Source organism: Heterocephalus glaber, unplaced genomic scaffold (genome assembly GCF_053883595.1).
Source record: "Heterocephalus glaber isolate CG9 unplaced genomic scaffold, H.glaber_assembly_v1.0 deba00001457, whole genome shotgun sequence".
NCBI classification, from domain to species: Eukaryota; Metazoa; Chordata; class Mammalia; order Rodentia; family Bathyergidae; genus Heterocephalus; species Heterocephalus glaber.
The window spans coordinates 20,023,311-20,042,637 of NW_028258305.1; the positions used below are offsets into that span (position 1 = coordinate 20,023,311).

At 39.7% G+C, this 19,327-nt stretch overlaps 1 protein-coding gene across 2 annotated transcripts in view; it reads left to right on the top strand.

Moving 5' to 3' along the window:
- Fshr (follicle stimulating hormone receptor) overlaps positions 1-19,327 on the top strand; it is a 194,319-nt gene that overhangs the window by 142,369 nt on the left and 32,623 nt on the right. For both annotated transcript variants that reach the window (XM_004839469.3, XM_021253847.2), the window contains exons 5-8: positions 10,670-10,741; positions 12,259-12,336; positions 15,960-16,028; positions 16,140-16,214. In XM_004839469.3, coding sequence (XP_004839526.1) covers positions 10,670-10,741; positions 12,259-12,336; positions 15,960-16,028; positions 16,140-16,214 — 294 coding nt within the window. The remainder of the gene's footprint in view (positions 1-10,669; positions 10,742-12,258; positions 12,337-15,959; positions 16,029-16,139; positions 16,215-19,327) is intronic.

Below are 19,327 nucleotides of genomic sequence, written 5' to 3' on the forward strand. Positions count from 1 at the left end.
CACATTTCTGGAAATAAGAAACCAAGTGCTTGGCAGTAGAATCCAGTCTTCTGTTGAGAAATTCTCACACTGAGAATCTGTCATTCTAGTTATAAGATAAGGGAAAGAGTATGAGCTTTAGATTCATAAGACATAAGTTCAGCCTCTAGCTTTGCCTCTCCTCATGTGGCTTTGAGAAAGTTCCTGAACCTCTCTCAGTCCTAAGTCTGAGATGGTAATATCTGTCTCCTAAGGTGGTAGAGAAGAATAAATAAAATAATCAATGGTAAGTGCTTGGTGTGGTACCTGGTATATGGGAAGTGTCAATAAATGTTGACCATTATTATTATGAATCCTGTATCTACTTTCCAGAACTGCACAACACAAATCTATTACCATTTCCACTTGGTAGCTCTTCAGAAATCCTGGTTGTTTTTCCCAAACAAAATATTCTACTTGTTAGATGGTATGGTCTTATTTCTTCACCCCAACCCCCTAAAAAATTCACATATGCTCTTTTTCCAAACTAAGTCAATTTATTTATAAAGTAGATATACATACAATTGTGGCATTGTGTGCATTACAAACATTCACAAAAATAATAAAGGAGAAATAAAAATGAATAAATAAATATGCTTTTACATTTTTTATCTTATATACTATACCATTTTACATGGCACAAAAAAGCCTGTTTTTCTCTCACTAAATATAATATTTTAGAGAAAGCCATGTCAAAATATGTGCTTTATTTTTTTTAAATAACTTTATTATCAAACACACACATAGAAAAAATTAAAACCATTCAAAGAAGAACAATGCAAGGGGAAAAAAACTACAATAATGTTCAAATATAGTAGAACTCAACCAAAACAAAACTGAAAAGCACTTAAACATTTTTCCATATAACTTAAAAAAGCATCTCAAGCACCAACAAGACACCAGAGGATGTGATTTGTTTCAGAAAGATCCCCAAAACCAATATTGAATAAATAATGATCTGGACAAAAACTCTAGTTAGTTAGCAGACTTCATATAAGCCAAACTTCTCCCTAATTTAAATTTCGATACAGTCATATGACACACGATGGAAACACAATCCGAGAAATATGTTATTAGGCCACTTCATCTGTGTGTATCCTTTATTACACTTTCAGTTTCTCACACTAAAGAAACTTTTTGGTATTTACACATATGTGTTGCTTTATTATTTTTTAATCCTTATTTAATGCTAGATAAAAACAATTCACAGGTCATATCAATACTAGATATTAATGGCTGTCACGGTTGAGAAGAAATGTTCGCTAAAATAGCCAGATCTGCCGGGGATTTAGCTCAGTGGTTCCACCGCCTGCCTCGCAAGCTAAGGACCGGAGCTCGATCCCCGGTACCAAAATAAATAAATAAATAAATAAATAAAATAAATAAAATAAAATAGCCAGATCTGATGAAAAAAGAGCTCCATAGATCCAGCCCCAGCCTTAGTCATCATACTTAATGGTTTTCCTGTACTCCTCTTATCAAATATTTTAACAAAATTTAGCTAGTAAATTTCCTTCCCTAACATCAATCATATGTTCTTACGAATTACCTGGAAGAGGTTATATTTTTATATTTTTAATGAAAACATTCAGGACTCCATGAAAAACTTAAACTGCTTAGAAAATGTATTTCCTTATTTTTAAAATATGCAACATCAGTTTTTGCACATGACGACATAATTACATCATTTTCAGCAACAAAATAATCATTTGCACACATCTTTTTCCAAAATCTCTCTTCATAGCATAGATTTCTTTCAAATGCTATTATATTCCTCCTCATCATTATTAATACATCAAATATGAAAATATCTGCTTTGTAACATTATTTCTGGTAGCTGTTTGTCATCGCAGAAAAACACAAAGTTGGAACACTTGTCTTTTTTGCAAAAAAAAAATTAAGTCATCTCTAATTTTGTCGAGTCTGTAATTTTTCTTGAGAGGATCAACAAACCTCTCAGCGATAGTATGACCCAGACCTATAAAGGACAGCACCCAGAGACTAAACAGAATCAGATAAATCAGAAGGTTGACATAGGCAGGTTTATCAGAACGAAGGAAGGAGCAATTAGAGAAAGGGAGCATGAGAAATGTAAGAGTTCAGGAGTGGCCTGTTATTCAGGGGTCATGAAGGTCCCCCATGGACTTGGACATAGAAAGAGCATTTCAGCACCAAAAGAACTAGAGAAATGTAAGCTGCAACCGAGGACTTAGCAGAACTGAAAAATCAGCCTCATTTATGCGAACTAGAAGAGAAGTCTGGCGCTAGAACAGTGCCTAGACAGGACATTAATTTTTCTTAGCAAGTAAATCTTACATCTATGGACCAAAAGTGAAGGATCTGATACCTAGAGACTTCAAATAACCCCTAAGGCCACACATCAAATAATGCAGCCAGGACTTGAGCCCAAATCTTCTGATGCTAAAGTGGTACCTTTGAGGCTATGTTACATGTCCTGACCCCAAACAGACATTGTTAAACTGGGACATTGGGTCAAAACAGAATCTTGAGCCAAGCAGATAGGGCTGAGCTCTTAGAAAGACTACCTGTGACCTAATTAAATTCCCCCTGATTACTAAGAAGTCTGGTTTCCATGGAGACTAAGGCAAGTTTAAACTGAATATGCAAATTAAATAGTCTCAGTTTTGAAGGTATCAGACTGAGAAGATAGAAAATGAAAGTCTCCCACTGTCTCTTGTAATTCCTTACAATCATTTTACAGAGAGAGAAACTGAGGCATAAAAAGGCAAGTGAACTGCTTATTGTCAGCCACCTAGCTCAAGGGAGGGCACTTGAATCCAGAATCTCTGTCCTTAACTCAAAGGTCCTGTTCATTTTACCATGACTCCTTACATACTCTGCCACTGATCTCCAAGATTCTGTGATACTATACTTAACCAAAGCTTTAGTCATTGAGACAGCACATGCTAGCTACTTTTATCATGTTGCAGACAGATATGTAAATTGCCAGTTAATTAGGTTGTGTGGTTAATAGAAATTTCACCATCAGCAAGCCTCATATAATAATGTCTTTTCATATACACTTGATTCTCCTTATTCACAGATTCTGTATTTGCTAATTTACTTACTTGCTAAAATGTATTTTCAACCCCAAAGCTATACTTGCAACACAACTGGCAGCATCTACTCCCTAAATCAATTCCCCTAAAGCATCTCAAAGGTCTCTTTGAGCCATGGCATGAACTCTGTGCTTGCCTCAAGTGTTAGACTAAAAGAAAGCTGATTCACACTGTTTTAGAATTGATCATTTCACATCATGGTGGGTTTGAGGTAGAACAGAGATGAAGAATTTTGTTACTAGTTGGCATATATGATGCAGAGGGATGGCTTGCCCTTTTTCCTGACTTTTATCAGCCCAGTAGATTAACTATTTGTGTCCACAGCAGGTTCTCAGTTATCACTAGTTTGGCCTAATTGCTACTAGGAAGCCTTGAAGTGCTGGACCAGTGAGAATGTAGACCACCTCTGCTCAGAGAACCCTCACGTTTTCTTAGTTCTCCTATCAGTACCCTAAAGCAGCTTCCAGTGATTTTCCATAGAGCTTTCTTCTCTACCTAAAGATTCTTGAGATACTGCTCCCTTCCTCTTTTTCTGTTATGTCTTCTGCCTCCTGCCTTCTTGTGATCCAGCTGCTCTTAGCTCAGGCCAGGAGGGTGAACTCTCTAAGTTAGACATCTGGTCTGTTTCTCTGCCTAGCAGTGGTCCTTCCTGGTTACCCCAGCCCACACTGCTCTCTCCCTTCTCTGTGCCCTGAAGACATTTATGATGAGTAGTATGCAGTTTACCACCAGATTACTCTCTGAGTGTTTCATCAGTGTTAGTCCTAAAAGCCTGCCAGCTCCCAGAGGCCAGGACACTGTCTCTGGCTTTCTCTCTTGGATAGATAAAGGTCTTAGTGCATGGATAGTGCAATATAATAAACACAGACCCTGATAACTTAAGTAAAAACAAGTACCCACTAGGACTACTGAAGATTCATGAAAGCTCTAATGCACAATGAGCCTTAGAGCCACAGGGTTACCTGTTCATAAAGTTCCCGAGTCTAATCTTGTACAGGACAAGTGGGAATGGTTCCCAAAAATGGCAGGGACCCCACTAAGTTCATCTAGAAAGGAAAAGTGCTTACTTTCATTATTGCAACCTAAAGCTTAGGAACAATCAGGCATAATAGGTGCCAACACCAGCTTAGGATGTGAAATTCATTTTGAGAGGAGAGAGAGCTCTGATCCAGTTGCTTTTCTTTAAAAGACCTATTTGCAGAACTTAAATTTGCTGACATTTTGCCCTCAGGCCTTTAACTGTTTTTGAAGATAAACCGTGGTTGAGTGAATCAAAATAATTTTGCAGCAAACAGTCATTTGACCAAAGCAAACCTATTGAGACATGAGCTTCTAGCTGATTACCCACTTCCAGCCTCCATCAGACATGAATTTATTGATCAGAGGGGAAAAATGAATTGAAAACTAAGTGTTCATCCAAACTCCATTTCCTGTGTTATCTTGGGGTTATAGAGTCTCAGCTACAGAGTTATAACCCATAATCCATCTCACCAGATGGTCACTAGATCTTTTTAAGTGTCTTAAACTTCGCACTACTCGAATAATTTCAGCCATTTTTGCAATGTGTTTTCTTTTCTATAAAGACCAAGGATTTCTATGTGCTTCTACAGATATCTATAGCTAGTCCTTAAGTATAGAGGCTACAGAAGCTCATGTTGTTGATGTTAGTTAAAAGACACATTTGTGCCATTATGGTCAGAAAATCATTTAGTGTTCATTTCTTCAATTATACAAGACTTACAGCCACTCAACAACAGAGGGGAACAAGTTGTTACACATGTGATAATAGGACAGGTAGTGCACAATCCCATGTGTGCTCATCCACTCACAGCATGTGGTACATTCCTTGCCTGGTAACACCAAGCACATCAAATGTGCCGACCACTGTGTCAACATGGATTCCTCAGGAAAATTAGGACTCTGCTCTCACCCTCACAATCTGATTAGACACACACACATTGGATGAGTAACTATGAAATGTTAGATAGCTCAGAATTCTGGTGGGTAGCCAAAAAAGAAAAAGTGCTTAAAATGATCCAGCGATGCTGGGAGTAAATCCAGAGCTATAATTTAGATTGGCCATTGTGGGATTGTTCTCTGCAGAAGTGACATTATGACTGAATTCCAAAGGATGAACTGAAGTTGGCCCAGAAAGGAAATGTGTGAGCCTTCCAGATAACGTACATGCAGACAGCCCAAGACAGGGAAGAACTCTCTGTGCCTGAGGGCCCTAGGAGGGCTGGGACTGAGGTGTGCTGGTGGGGGGCAGCAGGGGGTGCAAGAGGAGGTGGGGAGAGCATGACTCTTCCCCTAATGCTATGAGGAAAACAAGCTAAATCCTTCAAGCAAAGGAGTAAAACAATCTGGTTTACCTTTTTAAAAAATAATGCTCTATGAGCTATATGTAGGATGGGGATGAAAAGAATGAGATTAAATGTGTGGAAAGCAGGAGACTGTTGCAGAAATCAAGATCAGTGGTGGCTGGTTTTAGAATGGTGTCAACGGACACATGGGTAAATACTGAATAGTTTCTCTGGTGTGAAAAACAAAAAGTTTAAATAAAGCTCAAATGTATAAATGATATTGTGAAATAGGAAGAAAATGTCTAAAGGAGTAGGGGAAGTGGGAGGGGTAGAGAAAAGAAAAGAAGGGAAAAGAAAAAATACAAGAAAAGGAAAAAAATGGAAACAAAGTCTTTGTAAATAGGGAAGGGTGGAGGGGGTGAAGGGAGGGCAGGGGAATGGAGAAAGAAATAAGAACCAAGATGCATTATGTAAAGGTACAAGATCCCAATGATGAATGTAACTGTATTGTACACCTAAAATGTACCAATAAATTTAATGAAAAAAAAAGAATGGTGTCAATGGAGATGGACAAAATTGCATAGAATCAAGATCTATTTTGGAAATGGAATCTAAGAAGACTTTGAAATGGATTGTATGTTAAAGAGCAAGGGAAAAGTGGCCAAATTTGTCAAATTTCAAATAACTGATGCATGGTAGTACTATTTATGGAGAAGACTGGAGGAGAAACAGTTTGGTGGCAGTGATAACAAAACAAGCTTAGCCGACTATGTCAATGAAACATTCCAGAGAGTATGTGAAGCAAGCTTCTCAGTGACAGAAAGCAAGCATGAACCCAGGTGTGACCATAGTCACACTGCTTAAGGCCACTGGAAAAAAGATCTCTCTACCTGGCCAAGATATAAGGAAAAAGCATAAAAAGCAGAAGGTACAATAGAGGAAGAGAAATAAAAAATGAGCACCAAAAAAGTACTCTACAGTGGTATCTCGGTTCACATATGCCTTTGTTGGCTAACGATTTGCTTTGCCAACAGAAACTTTTGGTAAAAGTTTGTTTTTGTTTGTGAACTCTGCATAGGGTGATAAACAAAACCATGGCCATCTTTCCACAGGAACAGGAAGGCGGCCATCTTTTCTGGAATCATGGAACTAATTAAGTTCATGAACCGAAGTACTACTATAGCAGAGAAGGAGTAATAAGAGTACAACACTAAAGAAACCAATAAAAGAGACAGACTGACAAAGAATGCTGAATGACCCAGAAGGTCTAATAAAATGAGAATTTTAATGTTTGATTTGGTAGGTAGTGGGTTGTGGATTTTTGGCATGACAGATGTTCTGGTGACGAGATATAAGATGAAAAACAGATTGGAACAGGTTGAAGATAAGTGAGATAAGAGAAAATGAAGATAGCATGTGCAGAGACAACCCTTTGAAAGTCTTGCTGTTCAAGGAGGAAAAGAAATAGGACTGGGCTTCAATTGGAGACCGACATGGGGTAGAGGGAGATAACTACCATTGATGATTTGTGCAAAATGTGAAATTCAGCACAAGTCAGCACCTGTCTTATACTAATTTCTCTTAGGATAAAAAAAAATAGTTTGAGCAAAGACTTACATGTAAATAGTTTACTTATGCATCCAAAGCCAAGGGTTTGGATGATTGACTAGAAAGATAAAAATGGAAAGAGGAAAATCTGACTCAATACCGTATTATCAAGAGGAACACCACTAGGGCTCAGTCATGCTAAAGCCATCTAAGATATCACCTAGAATACACCCAGAATTATTCACCCAAGGAATGGAAGATGGGAGCTTGTCACTAGTCAAGAATTTCCTATGGGTGTTAACTACCTAACACTTCCAGATTTGCAAAGGCCTCAGAATGATTGAATAGATTTCTGTAAGTTCCTCACTTAAAGGCAGCAAAGAAGCCCAGGACAGAAAACAAAAAGTACCCAGCATAGCTGAGGGAAGTATCTGCCAAGTTACATTGGATGGTAGCTTATTACCATGGTAACAACTATAGTGAAAGTTGGACCAAGGGGATGTAAAGTGGGGGCATAGAGACATTTGATATAATGTCTACCTTGATAGTGACAGTCCACATCCTATCTGGCCTGGAGAGATGAGATGATGTGTATCTAATTTGTGCCATAGTTGCCCTGCAGGTTCTACTGATTCCTGGCCTGTAGACCTCCCTGCCTCTGTTTAAAACTAATTACACCAAATAGTAGTGATACTTAACAAGTAAATCAACTAAATCTGGATTTTGATGCATTCTTGGTGACAGAAGAAATGCTTTAGAAACATCAACCAATTAACCTAGTATTTTATGAGCACATACTGCATTCCAAACCTACACAGTAGAAGAAGATTGTCAGAAAGTATTAAATATGGTTCCTGGTTTGATGTCTCATTAAGGGAATACTGCCTAAACACATGGGAAGAGACCTAAAAATAGAAGACTAAATATGATTAAATAACCAATGTGGACTAGTACTATGTCATGTAGCAAGTGTTTAAAGTTATGGCAGGGTTTCTGTTGGGAATGAGTAGAATCTCAGGGGTTATGCAGAGTAATCATGAAAGCTATTTTGGCAGTCACTTCAATCTTCAAATGTTAATGGAAGCTACCTCTGGGTAATGAAATGACAGGTGATTTCTGCTTTCTTATGTAGATGTTTCCACATTTTCATAAATCTCACAATAAGTATATATTATATGTGAAGAATATATATCTTTTTTCATTAAGTTTATGGGCACATTTTAGGTATACAATACAGTTACATTCATCATTGGGATCTTGTACCTTTACATGATGTGTCTTGGTTCTTATTTTTCCCCATCCCCCTGAGAATATATATCTTTAAAACAAAAGAAACACAAGAATTGGATGCATTGCTGGTGGGAATGCAAAATGGCATAACCACTTTGAAAAAAACTGCTGAGCTATTTTCTAGTTAAGCATATGCTAACCATAAGATCCAAAAATCCCACACCTAGGTATTTATCCAAGAAAAACAAAAGCCTACCTTCTCATACATGAAAAACTGTACACAAATGTTTAAAGTAGCTTTTATACATATGTCATATATAAACATAAATACATCTAATAATACATATTTTTTCCACAAAAACTGGAAATAACCCAGAAACCTTTCCAACTGTGAATGGATAAATAAACTGTGGAACATTCATAGAACAGAGTACTACTTAGCAATTGAAAATAATTAACTACTGATATACGTGACAACATAGAAGAATCACAAATGAATTATGCTAAGTGAAAAGAAGCCAGCTGCTAAATTTACCCACTAGATGATTACATGGATATGAAATTTTGGAAAAGGCAAAATTATAGAAACAGAAAATTGACCTACCTAGAAAAGTAGTCCTAGGAATAGAAGGTCTAGGAAGAGGTTAACTACAAAGGAGAAACACAAGTGTATTTGGACAGTGGTGGTACCATTCTGTATCTGGATTATGCTGGGGTCACATGGCTATATGCATTTGCCCTTATTCACAGACCTCTATGTCAAAAAGTTCATTTTATGCATGTAAATTTTAAAAAGAGGAATGAAAGTATAACAAATCCTCCAAAAGAGTATATTAACAATTCTTTTTTAGCTGGGCATGGATGCATGCCTGTAATCCCAGTATTCAGGAGACCAAGGCAGGAGATGCATATGTTTGAAGTCAGCCTAAATTCCATTGTGAGTTTGAGCTTAGCCTAGACTGCATAGTGAGATGCTGTCTTAAGAACAACAGCAATAATAAAATAATAATAATCCATTCCTCTGTAAAGAGCAGGAGACCATCTCAGGGGCTATGGTAGTAATACAAAGAAAAGCTGATCAAGAGGATTGCACATGGGTCATTGGGAACCATGCAGAAACAAAACATCTGAGAACCATTTGAGTACCCATAAACAGATTCACTAGTTCTCTAGATACAAAAGCAGAGAACAAGACACCAAAAGTGATAAACTCAAAGAGACCCATAGTCCTTTATAATGATGAACGTATCATTAAGGTTTTTTAGGTTTCTAGCACTCAAGATCAACTCTGGCTTAGATAAGTCAGACACGGAAGGAGGAAATGGGAGTAGAGATACAAGGAAGTTTTATAGTGGCTCACAGGAGTGAAAGAAGTGGTAAAGAACAGTGTGTCAAATAATTCTCTTGAGCTACTTGAGAACCTTAACCTCTGTTGTGGCGGTTCGTTCCAATCTAAATTTCACCCAGGTTAATATAAGTGCTCTAGAAAACACCCAGCCTAGCTTTATATACTTCTCCCCCCTACTCTGGGCCTGCTTCTACACCATGGTAAGAGATGTCCATCAGGAATCCACTAGGTATTCACAAATGTCCAAGCTAGAAGTTGGGGGTCAATATCACAGTGTCTCCTTTCACCAAAAAGAAATAGGAGTCTATGGATAAGTCACTCCCTTCACTCTCTTCTGCTGACACAAGTTTTGAAAATTTCCTTAATCTAGTTCTTGAGACTAAGGAACAATCACCAGCAGTGGTAGCCAACTCAGTAATTCATCCTGGTATTGATTAGCTTTCCTCCATGCCTGCTTCACACTTCCTGTCCTGGAAGCTCTGAACTCATCTTACCAAAAGTACATTCCCACAACAAAACCTTCATGTCAGGCTCTTGGGCTCTGCTTCCTAAGGAAGCCAAGCCAAAATAACCAGGCCTTGGAAAGGATCCAGGGTAGGTCTGGAATTGTTGGGTATAGGAATTTAGAGACCATGTCTGTGGCAGCAGATGACTCAGCTCTAACCAACCTCCAGCCACTTCCCTGGAGAGCCTGACTGGGTCAGCTTGGGTTATATGCATACTCTTGAGTTCAAGGGTATAGTATTTCATGCTCAAATGTCAACATGATTACTTGGAGTGGGGAAGGGGTGGTTTCTAACAAGCATGCTGCGTTTGGAAATGGGGAATAATTTAGGGGAATTTTGTCATCTACTTGGAAGGTACTTTTGGATCATGTTCACTTAATGATGTTTAGGAAAAATATATGTGTTGTGGCAGACTATGTCCTTTGTTCCTGAAGTTTAAGTTTCTTTGCTTTTAGCTATCAACTGCTTACTAGAGCCTAGTTAAAATGTTAAGTATAATTCAGATATTTTATAGGATTTTCTGGAAGATTTTTCTGATACTTCAAAATTGGTATTTTGTATGTAGAAAGTTCATACTCTAACAACTGTTTAACTAGCAGCTTCATATTTCCTCATTCTCATTTTTTCCCTCTCTAGGTTAATATCCAACACAGGTATAAAGCACTTGCCAGCTGTTCACAAGATTCAATCTCTACAAAAGGTTTTACTGTAAGTTTTTCATTGAGCATCGCGTCCATCAGCTGTCACTATAAAAATGTGCCTGAAGTAATTAATTTATAAAGAGAAAAGGTATATTTTCACTCAAGTTTTACAGGTTTTAGTCCATGATTGGTTGCCCCCATTGCTTTGTGCTGTGGAAACACATTATGGTGGGAGGAAAACTATTCACCTCACTTCCAGGAAATGAAAGACAAAACGAGGAAGAAGCCAGGGTCCTACAATCCCCTTCAGAGTCATGCCCCCAGAGAGCCAAAGACCTCACATAGCCCCACCTTTTAAAGCTTCTATCACTTCCCAGCAGCAGAAATCTGGGGACCATGCTTTTTACACATGAGCTCTGAGGGTAAACTCAGGCTGGAAAACCTCAGCAAGCTGTTACCTTCTCTCCCCAGTACTGTTCAGCCCAAGAGCCTTCTGGCCTCTGACATGCAATGAGCAGCCTCCAGCCTCCAAAGTGTTCCCCTGGATGAGCATAAGGAGGAATTTAAGCAGCAAGGTCCTTAGTTTGACCTGCAGGCAAGCCTCAGTCTGGAGGAAGTCAATAGGCTCCCTAACAAAGCAAGCAAGTAGAAAAATCACAATCTCTCTATCTCTCCCTCTCTCTCTCTCCCTCCCTCCCTCTCTCTACTAATTAATGCTTTATTACTGCCCCCTGCAACTTCCCCATATCCCTCCATCCTTCCTCTTCCCCCAGAGCTTCTATGATACCCTACGCATAAAGAGATTATCTGAAAAAGTCATACTGAAGTGTCAGTGACATGATCCATTGGGCTCTTCCCAAGGTACCCACAATTTGAAAGAGAAGGAGAAAATGCAATGTATAATGGCAACTTTATTTCCAACAGTGAAATTATAAGAATATGGACAGACCCCAAAGGGACAGGAGAGAGGGAGAATCTTCTAGAACTTCTCAAATTGTTTCCAGCTGTTTACTAATTCTCCGTTTATATGTTAGATCAGACCCAACAGGGAAGTTTGGTGGAAGGACAAGGAATACAAACATAAAGATAAGACTTTCTCTATCCTTCAATTCAGGAAGAGAAAATTCAACAATACAATTGTTCTGTGACCTAAGAAAATAGAAGGAAGGACCTATAAGATGGGGAGTGAGATGGGAGAAGGAAGGCCTGATTGAGAAGAACAGAGGAGGTGGGATGGAGGTGACAGTTTTAGTGTTTGTCATGTTATGCAGAGACCTAATGTGGAAACAAGGATAACAAACAACTACGTTATTGATAACCTTAAAATGGAGATACTAGCTAAGAAAACTGCAGAGAGAGAAGACACTGCTTGTCTGCAGTGCATCTTTAATAACTCACTTATTAAAGACAAGTTTTAAAAAATAAAGACAAGTTTGTTTCCCAAACTGTGAGTTCGTTATCCTCTGAACAAAAACCATATTAAAACATTACCTTAGCTAAAACTCACACTATGCCAAGTAAAGCAAATGTGGGAAGGTTACATGAGTAAACGCAAATATCTAATTTGTCTGTACTTTCTTCTAGAGACATTCAAGATAACATAAACATCCACAAAGTTGAAAGAAATTCTTTCACAGGTCTGAGTTTTGAAAGTGTGATTCTGTAAGTAAGCCGGGGGGAAGCGGAATCCAGCAGAGTAACATTTGATTTTTCACTTAATGATCTCTTTCTCATAATAGGATACTCTTTTTCTGTCTGGGTAATTTTGGCATTTCACAATTTAAATCACGCTCTGGTTCTGTGTTTTTCCCTTGTTTTTACATTTCAGCATCACAACATGGAGTGATGCTAATAATTTATGATTCTGTAGTGGGATTCAAGAATCTAAAATTGCTCTTTGAATGATGGTCTCCTGTGATCTAACATCTGTTCAAAAGGACAGAATAACTCATGCATCAATAAACCTAGTTACTGCCCGGCAAGGCTTCTGTTGCCCAAAGAAAAAGACCAGGAAGGAGGCTGAGTATGGAAGATAGGACTCTCCCATCCTAACCATACTGAGCAGCTCCTGTTCAGGCCCATGCTGAGCATAAGATGACTTCTCATTTTCTTGCAATGATCGCATTTTTTAAATGAGCCTGAGTTACTCCCTCTGACTTCTGGGCAAGTTTTTAAATGCGCTCTGCATTCTTAATGAACAACTTAATTTTCTGTGCTAGTAGTAAACTGTACAGTTTACCCACCCTCCAGGATGGCCAAGAAACAGGTGCTACGGGATACCTGAGTGTTCACATGACTCACAAAAGTTACATGCCCAGCATGATATTTGGGGAACTAGTAATTTCAATTACTTCTTTAAGAAAAGCATTTTCTCTTTTCATTTTACAAATTGGGGGGAGTGTTTTTGGTTTTTGTGGCATGATTTCTTATAATGTTATTTTACATAAACCTGATTATGTATATTTAACCAAAAGCTACAAAAAGTGTACATGTCCAGTCTGCTCTTCACTAACTCCCCAGGATTTAAGAGCACACTTTTCAAGAGAGGATGGTTTGCTTTTAAGAGTCAACACTTTTCAGTCGTGTCTCTAACGGATAGATTCACACTTGTGAGGATAATACCTAGTTTTCTTACCTTGGCTGCCCCTTAATCCACAGATAATAGAATGGGAAGAGTTATACTCAACACAGCCTAAGTCTCCAATTGCTTTTGGTGTGGGTGCTTCATCTAATGCAGGGTGCTCTCTCCCAATGGGGACAGCCAAGAGCACTCAGGGAAAAGAAAGCATTGCAAAATGTCATGAAAGCTGGAGAAGTTTTCTGTCCAGGAGCAGATTTCAAATTCTGAGGCCTATTCTAAAACTAAATAGGAATATATTGATATTTGATAAATAGTCTAACAATGAAGGATTATCTGACCCTTGGTTAGTATCTCAAGGAAAGGAGAATTAATGCCCATTGTGTAGAGGCCTCCGAGCCCTCCCTGCTCAGCAAGCAGAGCAGCAGGATAGGAACAGCATGGAGCTACAGCCAGCCAGATGAATGACCTAAGTCAGAAGACATAAATGAAGTCACATGGGTGATGGCTCATGGGACACTGTGGCCTCAGAAAAGCTTGCTTATCATGCACTACTTCCCTCCCCTCCTAGATTGGCTCCCATCTCCCTTGCCAGGCTCAGTGGGCCAGGTCCCCACACTCTTGTTCTTCAGGATGAGAAGCCCTGTTGAGGGAATCCATGATCTTGTGCCCAGGCACACAGAGGCTTTGGGTAAATGATGCTGCAGTTATCCTCAGCTGACACTCTGCCCAGGCTGATGTTGTCCTCACCATCATCATCTAATTTTGAGACAGGCATTACCTGTCTTAGACTGGGAGTGCACTTTACAAACACTGGCTTCCCTTTCTTAGTAGTCAGAGTCCTGCACTCCAGCATCTACCCAAAGGCAGGAGTTCTGGACATAATTTGTTTTTTGTTTGATGATCCATTGTTGACATTAAAAAAATATGGTCCTTCTCCCCACGTGATAGTATCTGTTGATTGTCAAATGCATTCAAGAAATGACTTTATAAGGAGCCTTTTAAATCAGTCTGTAGTTTACTTAATCACAGGAATACCTGTTTGCAGGACATATATGTTCAGGAAAAATCAATTATGTAGTCTATAGAAAAATAAGTGGAGCCTCTGTGGATTTGTAAACTTGTAGATGAAAATTAAGGGTCAACCAACTACAGTCCACAGGCAAATCCAGCTTATATGCTACAACTGACTAGCTTTTATAACTGAACATGCTAATGGTAGGTAACACTGATATTGAACCTAAATTAAATGAAATGTTACCCTCACCCTAAAAAATTATATTTTCAATAACAGAACTATATTACAAAAGAAAAAAATGTGTGCTCAATTATTTATTGAATTTTGTCAAAAAATTTTTGTGAAAACTGTTTTATAAGAAGCAAACATCTTCAGTCTTGCGCCTTGGCCCATAAAACCTTAAATTTATTATCTCCTTTACAGAAAAATTTTGCTGGACCTTGGGTTTGATCCAAAGCTCCCAGGGATATATATACCCCAGTTCAGGGGCAGCTGTTCCTGCAGCTCTCACCACCCTGGGACAGGGTGACAAGGAAGCCAGCAGCTGTCCCTAGAGAGGTGCCCCATGGGCTGGTGGAAGAAAGCAGCTGAGTGGTCATTAACTTTGAAAAAGATTTATCTTGCTCCTGTCTGGATTTTTTTAGCTAACAGGCCATCAGGAGGAGAAAAGAAAGACATGCAGTTGTTCTCCTAGGATTTTAAGCATTTTCTAGCTACCTGTGCAAGCCAGGAAAGTGCCAGTGACCCCAACACACAGGAGTGGCTCTGCGTCAGTTTTTGAACACTGTCACTTGTAACCCCTGAGCCTGCCAGGGAAAAGCACCTGACAGCAAAACAAGGGCAAGCGGCAGTCAGGAGCCCCTCAGATTAAGCTCTACTGGCCTTGGATATCTGTTTTTGTTCTTGGATCCATTCAGGAACAGAACAAAGTAGAGCTGCTGGTCCAAGGTGCAAGCAAACCTCCCCCAACCTTTCCACAATGAGCCCATCTCTCCCAGAGCCTCCCCATGACCACATACACCACCTCACCCAGCCACAGCCTATGGTCCCTGTAATTGATTTCTCTTCCTTTCTGGCTTAACCCAGAGCCACCTCCACAAACCTGGAATACCCAGGGCCCTATGGGTCACAGGAGATGTTCAGGTTGTCTGACAACTTAATTAAATCACTTTCTGATGACAGCCACATTACTGCTGTGGATGAGCATGGGTGAAAGGCTTAAGGCCTTAGACAAAGGTAACGCGCAATGCTCTTTCTCTGTCTTAGAAGCACTGCTTCAATAATTGTACAATTTCTGTTCTGCAGGACAGAAAAGATCTTCACCTGTTCCTCTCATAGCATCTTCTCTATGCATGAGGGGATGTGTGCAAAAACCTTATAGTCACAGGATTCACACGACTGCCTAAGTGTGCCTTTCTAAAATTAAATTTCACTTATTCCTTTTAATGTGAACCTCCTTTACTCCTCTGAGTAGATAGTACATGCACATAATACAAACTTCAAAAGTTACAAAAGGCTATTCAGTGATAAATTAGTCTCCCCCCATTGCTGTCCCCGAGCTTTAAGGGTGGTGTTTTACTTATGCCACTAACCTGTGTTATCTGACCTTGCCCCAGTGCTTCCAATTATGAAACCCTTGTATTGTTCGCATCCGACATTATTGGTTTTTTAATGGTCCATTTATTTCAGATGGCTGAATAAAAATGGGATTCAAGAAATACACAACTGTGCATTCAATGGAACCCAGCTAGATGAACTGTAAGTAGCCCTGACTGTTCTTCCAGGCCATTTAGAGAGAAATGGCTCTTAAAACAGCGGTATTTATGTACCTTTGTGTTTCTCTTCTTCTTTTTCCAACTCCATCCCCAGGAATCTAAGTGATAATGATAATTTGGAAGAACTGCCCAATGATGTTTTCCAGGGAGCTTCTGGACCAGTCATTCTGTGAGTAACTTCCTCTCTTTCCCTGTAAAAGAGCTGAATTTGTGGAAGTTAGAAGTCCACTCTCTCCAGCTCAAAGAAGCTTCCAAGGTCAGGCTGGCAATGCAGGTTGATTTTTATTCATGTCACCTACAAAGATGTATAGGGACAGTTTAAGGATGATCCATGGTCTGACTCAATAAAATGGCAAGAATAATAATAACATGTAATGAGCCCTAGACAAGTGCCAGACAGTGTGCTGAGACATTAAGATGCATCTTCCATTTAATCCTCATCATAACCCAGGTAGTAGGAGCTGTTATTGCCATTTTAGAGAAGGAAAAACTGAATTCTTTGGAGGGGTTAACTCACTCCATCAAGCTTGTGCAAGTTTTATGGCAGGGTTTAAAGGTAAACTGGCCTGGCTTGTGGTACAGATTGACCACTCTGCTGTATGTGTCTTCCTGGAAGGAAAAACACATCTCCTTCATCACCCTCAAAACTCAGGAGACCTACACACATATCCAACTCCTGGAGCCCCACAAGCTCATTATCTCTGGGTGCTATTTCCAGACCCCTTGGGACAAATTCAGTGCCTTCTTCTGTTGGCACTTCCACTCTCCTCTTTCCTTCCCAAAGTGCCTGTCCCCCTCTTCCCTTCCGATGCATGCTGCCCTTTCCATTGAGAGCCATTCTGAGTTCTGCTTCCTCTTCAAGTCTCTCTGACCACCTCAGTCATCAGTGACTCTTGTAGCTTAGGGTATAGGAGAGGCTGCATTTTTAAACGTGTTTCCCTGAACTCTAAATGAAACCTACTAAATTACTGAAGAATGTACTTCATGAAGAAGAAAGACACTCATAAGGGAGGAATGAGATGCAAGGAAGAATGGTGAGCAAAAGAACAGATACGTAAATAAAGCTTTATTACATGCTCCTATGTGTCCTGTTTAAAGTCAGTCGTGGCATCTGAGACCACACACTGTACTTTTTAGCTAACGGGCATGGGCTAGATGTGGTTCTCCCCCCGCCCCCGCCATCTACTTACTATTTACTATCTATCAGCATCACTTTTGTTTTCACTAAATGGTTTATATTCTCTTTCATGCTGCAATCTATGTATCTCTAAAATTTTACCCTGTATGGTAGAGCAGGAATTACAAATGTTTATTGATGATAAAGGGTATGTGTACCCCATACATGGGATTCAGTCCCTTTAGTGAAAAAAATGTATGTTTTGAGGAAGATTTACCAACCTGACCAAGTTCAAAGGGTGCCTGGCCTGAGACAGGTAGCATAATCCCAAAGGAGGTAGCATTGGGGTGCCAGAGCAGACGGCCCATTTTAAAACCAGCCCCTTCTCCCCTCTAAGCCTGTTTCCTCACCCAAACACTGGCAAAACCAGTAATATCTATTTCCTCTTATTATCTAATGCTTAAAATTATATATACACACATATAGGCCCATAAATTTTTTTCACTCATTGAACAGATGTTAATCACCAGGTTCATGGTGTGTTGTACAGGAAATAAAAGAAATTCTTCCTTGCAGAAAGCTAATATCCTCGTGGAGTGAAGGGGACTCAAAGAATAATTAAATATACACCTTAATGTACCAGGTCCCACTTTACAAAGTAGAACACGGGCCTAACAAATAGATAATGCCAGCCATATAGTCCAAGTGTTCAAGAATACAAATTATTTACACCTTATAATGCTTAAGTTTCCCTATTCTTGGAGTACTTGTGAAACAAATGGACTTCGACAAAGCACTTCTGATATACTTTGGATACATGGCATTTTTTTAGTTTCGCTCAGCTATAAGTCCCAAGAGTACTGGATGTTCCTACATAGGTACCACTATCTGTTCAGAAGATGTCATCATTTCCATATGTGGCCTGTGACCGGTGCAATCCTGATTCAATAGCAACTTAAGCTACTGTCTGCTCCTGAAAATGTTTACATTGGGCATGACCCTGGCTCATGTTAGCCAGCTGAGGAAACCAAGGCCAAAGAGAGGAAAGTGATCCTTTAGAGATCGCACCACAGCTGTAAGTTACAGAGCTTGGGCAAGAAACTAGCTCTTCTGCCTCCCATTCCCAGGTGTTCCCACCACACCATCTTCCCATGAATACATCTACTTGAAAGTCTAAAAGTTAATCAGTAAAGTCTCCTGTAACTAATGGTGAAGTAAAAGAGAGGGGAAAATCATTATTAACACCAGTTTCTTGGCCTAAGAATACAAATCGGTGATACGTGAACACACCACAGAATATCTCCTGAGGTGGCATAAGCAGGTTCTGAACCAAGGTACTGTACAACCTATATCATCAGAATATTTAATACAAAACACAAAATGCAAATCTCCCAGCCAGCACTGCTGTGGATGCAGCTATACAGAAGGACATCACCAGCAGGAACAGTCAGCTGGGTCCACAAGCAACAGGTCCATTGCTGCATCCCTTTTACCACAGGAACATACATGGGCATAGTTCAGTGAATAAAATGTATGGAGTAATCCAGTGGAATTAAGAAGCTTTGCTCATGACTTTAAAGATTAAGAATAATAGGGCCGGGGATTTAGCTCAGTGGTTTCTCCACCTGCTGCACAAGCACAAGGACCCGAGTTCGATCCCTGGTACCAAAAAAAAGATTAAGAATAATAATACATTCTCAACTCTTTCATCTCAATGTATGAAGATAGATGCCCAAGACCCTGGTGGAAAGCCCAGCCTATAATTGTTAGCTTTCATATCCTCCCCTCACTTTTCCATCAAGCCTTCCCTCTGGGGCTGTCAGGCTAGTCCAAATGTCTTTTAATCCTTTACACCTGCTGCCCCAGGATGCAGACAGAGGAATGGCCTAATCCATGTTCTGCTTCCCCCGGCCTGAGGGCTGCTTGTGTTAGGTATGCAGAAGACCAGCCCACCCCAGCTGCTAGGAGAGAATGCTTGGGCCGACTGCTCAGCCCAGGGTAGATGCTGCTCAAGCCAAGGTGATGGATGTGCCTTGAGTCAGATTCCCCTCTTCTCAAATAAGACACAATCCAGGAGGTTTACTGAAAAAAATCCTCAGTGTTTGTAGGAAATGTTTGGTAGAAGCAGAAGTCTTCCTCAGGGAGATACTGAGCTGTGATACATT